The following is a 15883-nucleotide window of genomic DNA, read 5'->3' as shown; positions in this document are numbered from 1 at the left end:
AGATTCTCCCATCAACACTCTGTTCACAGCTGTTACGTGGTGTTCCGCGAGGATGATACGAACTCAGGGAAGGCTTTTCTCTTAACTGTAAGTTACCACGCAGCCATGAAACCCCCTTTATCTCCCTTGTTTTAAGTGACAGGTGATAGAACTTTGAAATGAAAGGGAATTTGATTAAAACAAAAAAAGTCAGAAGCTGAGAAGGAGAAGAGGCATTTAAATATTCATCATCATTACAGACCACAGCAGCCTTTCTCTAATAACGGGACTTAGGAACTTTGGGACGTTCTGGCCACTTGAAGGTCCTGTGAGGTAGTGAAAGGGAGAAGGAACTGTATTAGGCAGAGCAAAAAGCCTCCACTCCACAGCAACCATGAGGGCTGAAGATTTCAGACGCATTATTCCCCCAGAAGACCCACAGTCTCCACTTCCTATACTCATTTCTTACCCATCCCATCTGATGGATTGAAATATTACCCGCATGCTGCGTTTCCCAAACTGTGGCTCCTCCATTAACCTGGGACTCACGCACTCCCTCCCTCTGTGAAGGTCTAGCACTTGGCTGTCTGGGATGCACACACATGTCTTTGGTCCAGAACTGAGTCCTTGATTCATGGCCCGCCCCTCCTGCTCTCCCCCTAAGAGTCTCCCTTCCCGTTAAATGGCAACATCATTTTCCCAGCTGCTCAGCCGAACACCAAACCCAACACCAACATTAAAAACCCCACAGAACTCAGCTTTCTCTTATCGCTCACATCCCGTCCAGTAGCAAGACTGTCTCCATCATTTTTCATGAGCTACCCCCGCAGTTCCCACCTGCTCTGCTACTCTGGTGCCAGCGCCAGCCACCACCTTACCTGGTCTTCCTATTTCTAAACCCCTTCCCCCTGCAGAGCAGCAAGAACAATGCTTCCAAACATACCCAGATCACATCCTCAGCTGAGAACCTTCTGGACCTTCCTGTCACACTTAGCATCGGACCCCAAGTTCTCCCAATCGCCTGGGAGGGTCAACACCACCTGCTGTCACGCTGCCCCTCAGACCCCATCCTCCACAGCTCTCACCTGGCTCACTCTGCTCCCACCACCCTGGCTCTTTGAACATACCGTGGGTCCCATCATCTGGAATGTTCTTCTGCCAGGGAGCCACACAGTTCCCATCTCAAGTCGTTTGGGCCTCTGCTTCAATGTCATGTGATTCGTGATGCTTTCCCTGGTCGCTCTCATCTGAAGTGCCACCCTCCACAGCTCCAGAGTGTCCCATTCTGTCTCATTTTTTCTTAAAGATCATCACCGCTAAACTATCATATGTGTATTTGTTTACCACATCATTGTTGCGCCGCCTACTAGAATGTAGTTATGTGAGAGAAAGGGCATTTAGGGAGGTGCCGGTGCTTCCCCTGCATCTCTAGCGATGCTTAGGATCCGGCAGCTCAGTAAATATTGTGGAATGATTCCACTTGTGACCGGGTACATGTATGTGCTTCTATTATGAATTTCGATTTCTATAACAAATGCTCAGATATATCCCCAGGTATAAAAGTGAAGATCTGTGACCTGTTTCAATGAGTGAAAACATGCTCAGCACCATTTTTCTTGTTAGGGTTCCTCATATCTTACTAGACCACTGAAACACAGCTAAATGCAACACAAATCCGTTTTCATTCCTGGAAAGAATACTGGTTTTCATGAATTCCATTTTTCATGACGGCAGCATTTTCAGATGGGCACCCTGTCCTACAGAGCAAAGACTACTCCTTCCAGCCTCCCGTGGAGCCAGGTTCACACATGTGACTACCATCTGTCTTGGGTTGTAAACCCAAGTGTCACGAGGTAGCTTCTAAGTTTCCCCAAGAGATAGCTGTTATGAATGCTTTCTGCCCTCTGCTTCTGGGTCTGTTCCTCCCTCGTGTTGCTCGGAACGTGGATGCTGCCGCTGTAGGGAAGAAGGATGAGGAGCGAAGTCTCTTGGAAGCAGGGGTGAGTGCTGGCGGGACCCAGGTGCCCCCGAGAATCCAAAGGATCGGAGTGCCAGACTGTAACCTTTGGCCTTTGATTACTGGGGAAAAACTAAACTGCCATCTTACATTCAAACTACTATTTGTGAGGCATTTCCTTACTTTCTGATGACCTGAATCCACAGCAGGGTTCTGCTGATCTCAGCAAAACTGTACGGTTCATTTCATCTTGGACCGGGAGACTGATCTCCTCCCTCCGCCTCCCTTTCCTTTCCCACGCTCCGTCCTTCTCTCTCTTTCTTTCTTTCCTTCCTGCCTCCTTTTTTTATTTCCCCTAAATTTCATACCCATTCGCCGGGAGTAACTTACTTTCTCAGTATCCAATATTTGGATCTACCAGCTTCGTTGCCCACCAAAGAGAACTGCCTCCATAACTGTTATTTTTTCCATCATTTCTGTTCAGAAAATCAAGTCCACTTTCAATGGACATGAATGATTCTCCCATTAAACTTTCTTCTACTTTTTTCTCCTTTTCGGAGATAAAACCAAAATGAAAGTGACTCTTTTGAAATGACTATTAAAGAATTAATGGGCATTGATTATTAAAATAAACAATGGAATAAGTATCAAAGAATTTCAGCAGAAATAATAGATCTCACATACTTAAGATTATAATTATTAATTCTGCTTAAGTAAAATATCATTATCTTAATTTAACTTGGGTTAATAAAACACATGATATTTAACTAAATTTTATTAGAAAAAAAATCATTCTTATTGTAACAATTGCCCATGCCTGGTTTAATCTACTTAGCTTGGCAGACAATATGAATAAAGGTACTAAGAACTGCAAAAACAATTTGGGCTCGGGGCGCCTGGGCGGCTCAGTGGGTTAAGCCTCTGCCTTCAGCTCGGGTCATGATCTTGGGGTCCTGGGATTAAGTCTTGCATCTGGCTCTCTGCTCAGCAGGGAGCCTGCTACCCACCCCCCCTCTGCCTGCCTCTCTGCCTACTTGTGATCTCTGTCAAAAAGATAAATAAAATCTTTAAAAAGAAACAATTCAGGTTTGATCATTTTTGATCTTTGAAGGTGGCTCACATTTCTGATAAAGTTATATAGTACAAGGCAGACAGAAGCAAGAGAACAAGCCTAAAAAGAGGAGTCAACCAATAATTTAATTACAACTATTCATATTCTGAGATTAGAGCCAGATTTATGATTCTGTGTCAAACAGGGATGATACTTGGCCCTCTTTTAGGTAAAACCTTCCCCTTGATTATCATTTCGAGGTCATGCATTCTTCTATTATTAGTTATTCATGCACTCATTCATTCACTTATTAGTCATTTTTCTCCTTTTTCCTAAGAACATGAGGCAGTTTCTCCAAAGGAATACAAACAGGGTGCCTGGGTGGCTCAGTTGGTTAAGCAACTGCGTGCAGCTCAGGTCATGATCCTGGAATCCTGGGATCAAGTTCCACATCAGGCTGCCTGCTCAATGGGGAGTCTGCTTCCCCCCAGACCTCCCCTAATATGCTCTCTCCCTCTGTCTGTCTCTCTCTCAAATAAATAAATAGTTAAAAAAAAAAAAAAAAAAACAAACGAGTTCAGCACATTAAACAGAAGTGAGGAAGTGAGAAACATTATCCCGACAAAAAAGTTTCACAAAGTATAACAAAATTATTATTTTTAGATAGCCGAGCTCAAGAGAAGAGAAAATACTCTGTATACCGAGGGTACTCACAAGCAGAATGTGAGGGGTATTGATGCAAAACAGCCCAGGAGGAAGCAGGGGCTGACACAGGCCTTGGAGTGTGAGATTTAATGTCCACTCAAGGCGGGGGTGCTGTCAGGCATTTCCTTAATGGGAAATTGGAACTGAGCTCTCGAATAAAGTCAGGAGCCATAAACCACTGTCCTACCAGGAAACAGGAAACATAAAAACTCTGTCTAGCAGTCTGATAATTTTCAGGGACGTCGACTAACTAGAGTGATGAGTGGAAGCAGAGTCATCCTGAAATGATATCCCCAATCTTGCTCTGTGTTAAGATGTTAGTCAAATTCACAAGACCTGTTTAGTGAAGGGACCTTGACCTTGATCCGAATTTAATAAAATACTTTGACTTGAACTGATGAACCCCAGAGACAGAGAGACACTGAAAAACATATCACAGTAACGCCTTCATAACTCAGAGTATGTGGAATTTCCATGGACCCAAACCTTTGATGCCAGTGAGCTCACAGTTAAATGACCCAAAGAGACGTGCCACCATGAGTCAGCACAGAGACCGCACGGCAGAATTCATTCATTTATACACCATCATAACAGAATGAAACAAGTGCTGTATTCATATAATATACTTATTCAATTTCATACGATGTGTTTATTATGCTAATAAAGGAAAATTAAAAATGGAATCCTTAGGTAAAATATGGAATTATAAAAAATTCATATTTTCAAGAGACCCTAACAGCCATCTTAGATATAAATAATCACTGAAATTATACACTCAGTGTGCATGAGGGATTCACCAGAGTGAATGCAGTGCAGGGAAATAAAGACATGTAAACTCTGAGGAAATAGTATAAGACTTGGAACCCAGAATGAACAGCACAATATTCAACTGGTAAGATTTCAAGGAGGAAAAAGTAAAGATAGAAGGAATGTATAAGGTGGTAATGCCAGAAAACTGCCAAAATGTGAATTTTCAGATGGAAAATCACACCCCGGCTAATAGGTGAAGAAGAACAAATGCGCGTGCGCGGAGGGACGGCCTGAGACCCGGGGGCGCCGGAGACACTGGCTGGTCATGATCCTGGAGTCCTGGGATCAAGTTCCACATCAGGCTGCCTGCTCACTGGCTGGGTGAAAAGGGACACGATGGCATTGATAGAAGACCTTTCACCAGCAGCGACAGATGATGACATGGGCACGATATCATCATCATAATACGAAGGAAAAACAGTGGTAACCTAGGGTTTTATACTCAGTTAAACTACTATTCAAGAGCCAATGTGAAATAAGGCAGATAAAAATATTTCAACATAAAGGAAGAAACAGGAGCTCCTGCTACTCATAGACCCTCAGTGAAGGAACTAATAAATGACAGATATCAGAAAGAAGGGAAATAAACTTGAATGAATAGTTTGTTTTTTTTTAAAGAGGGTGGGGGTTTTGGAGGGGAGGGGCTAGGGGATGGGTGATCCTGGTGGTGGGTATTCAGGAGGGCAGGGATTGCACGGAGCGCTGGGTGTGGTGCATAAACAATGAATCGTGGATCACTGAGAAACTGAAATAAGAGATGGTGAAATCAGTAAGGGGGTTAAGAGTATTCTGGAAGAGCACCGAGAAATGCCTAGAACGGCTGAACACCTGAAACTCACATGACACTGTATTAATTATGCTTCAATAAAAAAGGCACTAATAAACAAATTGGTAAAGAACAAGAGTAAATCTAATAAATACTATGATTACCATCTGCAACAGAAGTTCTAAGAAAAATTACATAGAAGATATCATGATCAACTTCAGAATATCTTAATACTATATATATTGAGTTATTACATACATTATTATGTGAGCACATACACTTTATATATGTGTGCTATATACAGGACTGTAAGTGTGTCTATAAAGAGAGAGAGAGAGAGAGAGCATGCATGCATGCACACGAGGAGGAGAGAGAAAGAGCAATCCCAACTAGCAAAGGAAAAGAAAAGAATACAGAATACTGGCTCAATCCTTCTGAAGTTAGAAAGTGGAAGGTGTGCCAGGAAAAGCCAAGTAATTGAAAAGAGGGAAAAGTGAGTCTCTACATCAGAAACAAAATCAAACACATTAATCTATCAAATTAATCTATCAGAAAACACATCAGATTGAATTAAAAAATAAGCATAGATGATGTTTAGAAGAGGTATGCCCAAACAATAATGGCTTCAGAACCCAGGAACAGATCTATAGGAAGGTAGCACCAGATTAAATTTGTACCATCTGGATTGCGCACACACACGTTTATCATCTCATGCTCTGTATGTTGCAGTATCTCTGAAATACTTTGCAAGAAGAATTGTTTACAAAGGAAAAGAAAGATGAGGACATTAGCATGGAAAGGAGGAACGAAGAGGACATTATAATATGACATAATACAAGGTCGACGTAATAGGAAGCAGGCATAGGAGGTTCTGGTCTCAACTCTTTCCTTCAGAAGTGTCCGCAGACCTATTCTGATCTCTGCCAAAGCCGGCACAAAGAGGGAAAGCAACCAGCACAGGTTTCACTACGCTGATGCTCAAAATCAACTTGTTGCTCAAGAGAAACATACTAGGAATTGGTGACGATGCCTGAGAGAAGGAGCTTGGATGAGTCGTCTTCAAGGTACAACACACAAAAGAGAGATGAAATAAAAGACAGGGGTGCCTGGGTGACTCATGGGTTAAAGCCTCTGCCTTCGGCTCAGGTCATGATCTCAGGGTCCTGGGATCGAGCCCCACATCAGGCTCTGCTCAGCAGAGAGCCTACTTCCTCCTCTCTCTGCCTATTTGTGATCTGTGTCATAGAAATAAATAAAATCTTAAAAAAAAGAAAAGAAAAGACAGAGATATCTCCTCGATGTTTTCTGAAGAGTGTGATCCCATGAATTATTTGTCTTGGTCCCTGGAAATTTTTGGCTTCTTTAGCATCACCTTTGAAAACGTCCTAGTAGTGCAATTATTGGATCCTATGGTAATTCTATTTTTAATTTCTTAAGGAACCTCCCTACTGTTTTCCACAGTGGCGGCAACATATTGTAGTCCCACCAAGAGTGCATGAAGGTTGAAAAGAAAAGAAAACAAAACAAAAACACCAATTTGAAAGGAAATACACACTGCATGTTTACTATAGCATTGTTACAAAAGCCAAGATACGGAAGTGGCCCAAATGTCTACAGTAAATGACTGGATAAGGTATACGTAACAATGGAGTATTACTCAGCCATAAAAAAACAACGAAATCTTGTCATTTGTGACGACATGGATGGACCTAGGAGCTAATTTAAAAAACTCAGAGAAAAACAAATGGCATATGACTTTACTCCTACGTAGAATTTAAGAAACAAGACAAAGAAAGAAAAAGGAGACAAACAAGAAACCAGGCTCTTCAAACAGAGAATGGTGGTTGCCAAGGGGATGCAGGCGGATGGATGGGGAACGAGATAACGGGACTGAGAGCTCACTTATGGTCATGAGCCCTGAGTGACGTGCAGAACGGCCGAATCAGTATGACGCACACCTGAAACTGACAGAACACGGTGTAGCGATTATACGCGAATTAAAATAAATAAAATACATAGCATAAAAAGGAATTATTTTGCTTAGTAATAAAATGGATGGTTTGAGAAAGAAAATCCTAGTCTTTCCTCTCTTCCAGTTCCTTCTAATGGGTGATAATCCCAGTCTTAATTATGATGTGGGAAACATGAAGATGTTCATTCAATAGGAAGATGCAGAAAAATCAGTGAATTTATCACCGGAGAGTAATGATAAGGGCGCACTTCCCTTGGGAATCGATTCCCTCATGAGACTTCTCTAGCGGCCTCCGGCTCTCCCTCGGTAAGCTTTGTGTAGGGTTCAGCTGCTCATCTCTTCTACCAAGGGGCACAGGCCTGGAACTCTGAAGGCGTCTAATCCGTTACCTTTCCTCGGGGTGTAAAACAGATACTTTGCTATGGAGAAATTCCATTGACGATTTTGTAAGTCTAGAAGGAGAACTCCTCTGGCCCAGGTGTTTCAGTGCAAATTTACCAGGGGGAAGAGGAAGTTCACTGGGAACCTCTCTAAAAGGGGACAGAGAGCTTGGGAGTGAACATGGGTGAGTTATACCGCGACGTGTGACTTCTACAAATGCCTTTGTGCTGCTTCTCGCTCAGAAGAACGTCCTTCGGAGCGTGGAGGGGAAAGGCAGACCCTTTCTCTCTAGTTGGCTCAGTATCTGCACGAGACAAAATGCAGCCCAGCCTCGGCAATTCCAGCTGTGGCCAGGTGCTGCTGAAGTTAAATGCGAACACACAGCCGGATCCTGCTAGCTTGAAAATGGCTGCTTTGGCCTTTACAGAGCGTTGATAAACGCAAAGAAGATTTGTCTTGCGAGTTTCTTTCTACATCCCCAATTACAGAAAAAAGACAAAAGTTTCGTTTTCTTCTTTTCTCTTAGACTACAGAATGAGAAAGAAGCCATTACTTTAAGCAAAGTCGGTTGACTTCGATGGCGTTCCTGAAGAAGGTACGAGAGAAAGGCAAGCTAGCAACCCCAGAGTGACTGGATTTTCACCCAGAGATGGCAGGAGGAGTCCACCCCAAAGTGTGCAAGTGTGCACACTAAGCATCCCCCTTCTGGATCCGGGTGAGCTGTGCAGTGACCGCTTCTAGCCAGAAAGGTGGCAGGTGTGGGCTTCAGGGAGAAGTTGGAGTCAGAGGGATGGCTGCGTATGGAAAACCCAGAGCAGGTTTTGTCCTTTCTTTTCCTAAATTTTATTTTATTATGTTATGTTAGTGACTACATAGTACTTCATTAGTTTGTGATGTAGGACAATGGGTTAGCCCGGTAACAGGTATTAAGCAGGGCACGTTTTGCAGTGAGGGCTGGCTGTTATACACAGAAGGAACCGTGGAACACTACATCCGAAACTAATGAAGGGGGTCACCTGGGTGGCTCAATAGGTTAAACAACTGCCTTCAACTTGGGTCATGATCCCAGGGTCCTGGGTGTGAGCCCCATGTGGGGCTCCCAGCTCAGCGGGAAGACTGCTTCTCCCTCTACCTGCCATTCCCCTGCTTGTGCTTGTGCTGTCTCTCTCTGTCAAATAAATAAATAAATTCTTAAAAAAAAAACGCAACTAATGAAGGTTTTGTCTTTTCAATACACAATAACATTACCTGCTTATTAGGAAAAAAGAAGTCCAGAGATTTTGCTCTTTTTGGGTAGCTTTTAAGCTGCATTTCTTCTACTGGGCACCAGAGTAATACAAAAATCAAGTAAGAAGATAACATTTTTTCTTTTTTAAAGATTATTTATTTATTTATTTGACAGACAGAGATCACAAGTAGGCAGAGAGGCAGGCAGAGTGAGAGGAAGGGAAGCAGGCTCCCTGCCGAGCAGAGAGCCCGATGTGGGGCTCGATCCCAGGACCCTGAGATCATGACCCGAGCCGAAGGCAGAGGCTTTAACCCACTGAGCCACCCAGGTGCCCCTAAATTTATTTTTTAAAAATCCCTATAAGGTGAATCAATACATCCACATTGAGAATGCAATATTATTGTAACCAAGCATGAACGCGGGAGCCACTTAACTTCACAGATACAAAGTGAACTGGCCCTCCCCTGTGATCCGACCCTTCTGTTTGTTAATCTGCATTCTCTCCCACCCTTCAGTATATCTGGGCTCCCGCAGCGCGATGCATGGGGCACGTCCCACTGGGAACCGTAGGTACTTACTTCGGTAATACTAGGATCTGCACAATGAAGATGCAGAAGAAAATGAGACACGCGCAGGTCACGTAGTACTTAAACGCTGGCAGGGCGGTGGCTCGGTACTGAGGGGACAAGAAGGAAACCGTGAGTGCTGCTCTCCGAGGGGGGCGCCGAAACAGCCAGCCGGCAGCCTGCCGCCACCTGCTGCACGCATCACAGTTGTAAGAGGCCAATGTGGCAGAAAACGAGCTAGAGGATGGCTGCCCATCTCCAGCAATGAGCGCTTCCTCCCTCCAAAGAGCTACGGAAGAATTTCTTCCCAAAACCACAATTTTTAAGAGGCCAACTGTTCCAAAACCCATTTCAAGTCCACTGGATCACTCCGGCAAGGAGAGAGAGCACCGGACCAGAGGGACGAGGGAGTGAAGGGACCGTCCCAGCATGGTCCCTGCCTGTGCCCCTGGCCCCTTGTGGATCTGAGGTCCACAGCCACGCGGGGATAGCAGATGGTTAATTAGTTTACTTCTGAAGAGTATTTTGGAAATGCAATTTCCTAATTTTATTGATTTATTTTAGTCTTTTCTGTTATTATTCATCTCAATGCTACTTGGAGGTAGCAAGGAAATTTGGAAGACGGAGAAGGCCAGCGGCTTTGTTCCAGGTCTCTGATGGTTCTGTGGGCTTGTCTGGACCTGCTGGTGGTCACCGCAAGAGCACGCTGGGGACAGGTGGACAGAAAGCGAGCTTAAATCCCAAAGCTGTCTAAAATTTGCCTCAAAGTTGGCCCTACAAATATGCAATACCAGGAGACTGTCAGCAAAAGGTGCATTTTAAAATGATCACCTTCTGTTTACTTGCATATTTTTTTGGTGAATTTTGAGGCTCGATGGCCAGGATAACGTGCGTGCTGGTGAAGAAGCTACGTTTACGAAACTGTAGAAACGCGATTCTGCTCTGTATGTTCCACTGCACTCTTATCTTTTACCTTCTTCTGAGCTTTCTGTCAAGGTATGAATTGGAATTTCCTTGCGGTATTAATAAAGGAAATGGATTTCTATCAAGCAGGAATCATTTCACATTTAAACAGTAAGTAACCCTCAGTATCTGTTAAAGTTATTTGAAGATAAACTGATCAATAGTAACGATGAGTTATGTCAGACGTCCACTCAGTAAACTGCTGTAGTCAGCATCTTGACGTAGAGGTAGACCGCTGATCTCACTGACGGCTAACACACAAGACGGTCTGGGTACAGCTATGAGATTCAGCCTGCGTGGAGTCTGGGCATTCTACTCAGTATCCGTGAAATAATGAATTTTCTTAAGAGCATTTTAAAACCAGTGCTGCAACTTCTGCCATTAATATAGTAGCTTTTGTTCAAACTAAGCCTGTAATTATAGAGTTGGATGATAAAAAATTATCTCTGCCTCATTCCTTTTTCTAGATCCACACACACACAAAGGCAAATACAATAAAACTGACCTAGAAGAGTGTTTGCTTTTTGGGCAATAAACACTTAATTCATTTTAGCAAATCCACATTCAGCATGTTGAGCCTGATGTCTGCTTCTTCGTGTGCCCTTGCCAGACCTCTTACTTCACAAGTGTGCAAGTGTTTGTGTGCAATAAACACTTAGAAGTTTGGGGTTTCCAATCCTCCCAAACACATGCTGAATGTAACTCCTACCTTTGTTAAAAAATTAAAGTGATTTAATTTTGCAGTAACAAACTGCAACTTTATCCCTTTTTTCTTGATTTCTTGAAGGATTTTATTTTCTTTCAAAAACTTTTTGTAAGAAAACAGGCCATGGAGAGAAACGGTTATGAGCTCCCGTCCCCTCCCCCTAGCCCCAGATCTCAGAGCTGCTGCAAATACCATTCCCACCAGGAGTGTCAAGCATGGTGACAGGCCAGCCAGATACTCAGGTTTTTAAAGACTTGTACTTCAGAAAAAAAGATTGAGGGGAAAAAAGTAGCTTACTTCTTTCTCTAGTATTTTATTGTAGAATAGGAGCGAGATCCTCTGAATGTCTTCAGACTTCAGCCACTGCCTGGAAATAAAAAAAGACAGACATCATAAAACCAAACTTCCAACCAATAATCTGAAACTTCAAAAAAAAAAATCACACATGCATTCTTCTTTCTTTAGTGTAAATCACCCAAAATTGAAGATTCAAAAAAAAAATGCTTAATACCAAATTACTAAGTATGCAGTCTAGGACTAAAATAGGATGTATACATATAATATTGGTATTCACATGTGGCCCTCCTTGGGAAATTAGCTATTACAAACCAGTTGGGATATCAAATTGACTCTTCAAATTAAATAACAAGGGAAATAAATCATCAAAAGGATTCAGGTTCAGCAGTAAATTTAGTTCCAGATATTTTACCAAAATCAACATGGTAGGTTTATCCCCTGAAAAATATGGTTCATAGAGAAGCATCATTTTTCTTAGCTTATAGCAAGCAATACGTCAGAGCATCAAAACCATTTAGAGTGTCCTCCAAGTTCTGGGAGAGAAGATCCTGCTTCTTGCACACTTACTGAAAATATTTCTATTGTCATGCCTTGCATTTCTTTAAGATAAAAAAACTTGCTTGAATGCATTTTCAAAAATGAATAAAAATATCAACACAATAAACAATCAGTTCAGACCACTAATGTAGTATGTTGATGCAAACATAAACACTTGGGTGTAATACAAACATTCCCTCAGTTGTTTGAAAGTAAAAAAAAGTAAATAAAAATGACATGGAAGTATGTATCCTTACACACTGCCTGGCTTTGAGAAATTGGTTTTAAAAAGGCGGCTGAAATAAACAAAGAGCTTAAGGACAGAACTTTGCTCTAGAACGTTGTACACACTCACAAGTGGAACGGTGACACCTGATGTAAGCCCCAGCCAGCTGGGCAGGTGATGCCTGGAACAGTCCCATACCCAGTAACAAAGTACATGCACGTTTGATGACATAAAGATGAGTGAAATGGGAAGATACACACTCTTTTAAGTTCATGAGTATAAAAGCTTCTGCAGAGCAAAGGGAACAGGCAATAAAACAAAGGAGCAACCCACAGAATGGGAGAAGATATTCGCAAATGACACTATAGACAAAGAGGTGATATCCAAGATTTATAAATAACTTCTCAAACTCCACCCAAAAAACAGAGAATCATGTCAAAAAATGGGCAGAACACATGAATAGACACTTCTCCAGTGAAGACATACAACTGGCTAACAGAGATATGAGAAAGTGTTCATCATCTTTAGCTATCAGGGAAATTAAAATCAAAACCACATTGGGATACCTCCTTGCACCAGTTAGAATGGTCAAAATTAACAGGACAGGAAACAAGTGTTGGAGAGGATGTGAAGAAAGGGGAACGCTCTTAAGCTGTTGGTGGGAATGCAAGTTGGTGCAGCCACTTTGGAAAACAGTGTGGAGATTCCTTAAGAAATTAAAAATAGAGCTTCTCTATGACCCTGCAATTGCACTACTGGGTATTTACCCCAAAGATACAGAGGTAATGAAAAGAAGGGCCATCTGTACCCCAATGTTCATAGCAGCTATGTCCACAATAGCCAAATTGTGGAATGAGCTGAGATATCCTTCAACAGATGAATGAATGGATAGAGAAGATATGGTCCATGTACACAATGGAATATTACTCTGCCATCAGAAAGGATGAATCCCCAACTTTTGTATCAACATGGACGGGACTGGAGGAGATTCTGCTGTGAGAAATAAATCAAGGAGAGAGAGTCAATTATCATATGGTTTCACTTACTTGTGGAGAATAAGGAATAACACGGAGGACATTAGGAGAAGGAAAGGAAAAGCGAAGGGGGGTTATGGAAGGGGGAGATGAACCGTGAGAGACTCTGGGCTCTGAGAAACAAACAGAGGGTTTCGGAGGGGAGGGGGGTAGGGGGATGGGTGACCCAGGTGGTGGGTGTTAAGAAGGGCACGGATCGCATGGAGCACTGGGTGTGGTGCCTAAACAATGAATCTTGGAACACTGCATCAAAAACTAATGGTGTATTTTATGGTGACTAACACAACACAATAAAAATTTTAAAATAAAGGAGAATAGGGAAAAACTAAAATCTGTGTATTAAAAAAATCTGGAAATAAATACCAACAAAATATATTATCACCTGGTTTGGGTCATTACACTGGGGAATCTACATTTCTAGTTTCCTACTTTTCTTACATACTTCTATAATAAAAAATAACCTGAGTTATATATGTGTATGCATTAGATATGTGTATATAAACGCATATATCTGCAAGTGCATATAACCATATATCTACATCTATTTCTTTTTGTAAAGATTTTATTTATTTGACATAAAGAGAGAGAGGGAGAAGCAGAGGGAGAAGGAGAAAGTCTCTCCTCTGAGCAGGGAGACCCATGCCGGAACTCGATCCCAGGACCCCAGAATCCTGACCTGAGCAGAAGGCAGATGCTTAACCAACTGAGCCACCCAGGTGCCCCTAGCTACATCTATTTCTATACCTATACATAAATATACAGGGAGAATGTATACACACACACACACTATATATATATATATATATATATATATATATATATATATATATATATATACATATATATATTAGGATGTGAGACAAAATTGTTTTATATAGATTTCTAAAAAAATGTTATATCTGTTCAAACACTTATCAGTTCACATGAATTTCTTAATGTGGTACTTTTCCTACTCACTGGTGTCTATGGATCTTGACCGCATGAGGTTTATTTGGGGGATAAGGATTTGAAGATCCAGGAAAGACGGCCAAGTCAACCATTACACCTGACCTTGTAATGGGCAAGTACAGCCAAACCTACTGATATGGATCAGGGTGTGATGCTTCTCATCAGGGCTGATGAAAAGTTAATGCAAGATTAATACAGCACATTTGAGAGGGGCTCCTCCAGGTCTACCTGGACAGCCCCATGCCCAGAACCTCACACAGAGCAGGCACCGTAATGGGCTGGGCTATCGCACCCGACAGACAGTGCACTTTCAACAGAGGCACAGAAGTCAATAATGTGTTCTAGAATGAAGGCCATTTAAAGTGAGAGCTATAAAAATACTCTTTTGGTTCAAGATTATAAATAAGCTTTAGGTATCAGGGACGTAAAGTTATCTTGGTATTTCTTACTACTGTACCAGCTGCAGAAATGTGGTATTTTCCTGTTTGATGAAACTGGAAAAATCAGTTTGGTGAATAGCAAAAAGAGCAGAAAATAAAATCCTAGATAAATTTTAACCATATTCATTTTCAGAACTGTGTACTCGTTATGAATATTAAACTATGAATAATATACACAGGTAACTAATTCAAAACAGGTTTTTTTCCCCTTTATCAAGAAAGAAAAATCTAATTTCAAAATGCCCCTGGGTAATCTACGATTGGAAATAAACTAAGAGTGAAATTTATGAAGTAGAAGTAAAAGCATCTCCACGTCAATCAGCAGAGCCCTGTGCCTGGTTGGGTCCCCGTCAGGGACCTGTGTCCTGCCGGGAGACAGGAAGTGCTGGAGACCCGGCCTCACTTCCCGGGGTCCGCAACACTTAACACTGAGCTTCCTCAGCCAGGAGCACCGGGTTCTTCTGACCTTTTCCTCAGAAGGAACGAGAGTATCTTCTCCCCACAGGCTTCACCATCCATAGTTTCTCAAAGATGGATCAATCCCTTTCACTGATTTGCAGGAAGCTCAGACATTTATAAACTGGATTTGGATATTTGGAAAAGGAAAGATTAGCGGGGGTTGATCGGGACAAATATTTTTGAGAACTGGGGCTCCAGAGAGGCAAGAAGTGAAGAGGAAGGAAGGTACGGGAGGGAATGTGTGTTACTTATGGCGCCCTGACGTCAGTCTTGACCCACACGGCAATGGGATGAGGAAAATCAACCCCACCCCGGCACTACACAACGAGTGATCCTCTACTGATTTGCCCCAAGTTGGTTTTTGTTTGTTTGTTTTTTGTTTTTTTAAATGCGAGGCCCAGGTCAAAGGAAATTCTAAATGAGATCCTGACTTGCGAGAGGGAATCAGTACCCCCACCTCCTCACCCACAATTATTCTGGAATGGACGAATGTAGGTTCTTACAGCAAAGAGGACACTAAAATAGAAAGGAAGTCACTTTCCTACTGTTACAGACTGAAGGTCCGTATCCCCCCAATTTGTATGTTGAAGGCCTACCTGCCAGTGGGACTATGTCTGGAGATGGGGCCTCTATGGGGACAATCAGGGTTAAATGGGGCCGAAGGGTGGGGCCCTATGGGAAGAGATGAATGTCCAGAAGCCCAGCCTCAAGCAAGGGCCCTACGAACACAGCAGGAAGGCTTCTGTGAGTCACGGAGAGGGTCTTCAGCACCCCACCATGCTGGTACGCTGATCTTGGGCCTCCAGCCCCCAGAACTGTGAGAGGGAAAGGTCTGTAGTTCAGCCCCCGGTCTGTGGT

The 15883-nt window shown here is 42.5% G+C and overlaps 1 protein-coding gene across 1 annotated transcript in view; it reads right to left on the bottom strand.

Annotated features, from left to right (window-relative positions):
* ADCY2 (adenylate cyclase 2) overlaps positions 1-15883 on the bottom strand; it is a 293953-nt gene that overhangs the window by 85942 nt on the left and 192128 nt on the right. Inside the window, exons 11-12 of the mRNA XM_045081990.1 lie at positions 11382-11451; positions 9428-9525 (exon numbers count right to left, since the gene is read on the bottom strand). Coding sequence (XP_044937925.1) covers positions 9428-9525; positions 11382-11451 — 168 coding nt within the window. The remainder of the gene's footprint in view (positions 1-9427; positions 9526-11381; positions 11452-15883) is intronic.

Source organism: Mustela putorius, unplaced genomic scaffold (assembly GCF_011764305.1).
Source record: "Mustela putorius furo isolate JIRA1106 unplaced genomic scaffold, ASM1176430v1.1 tig00000589_pilon_pilon_pilon, whole genome shotgun sequence".
NCBI classification, from domain to species: Eukaryota; Metazoa; Chordata; class Mammalia; order Carnivora; family Mustelidae; genus Mustela; species Mustela putorius.
Note: the sequence above shows the minus strand (reverse complement) of the source record. Positions and strands in the feature narration are given on the sequence as shown.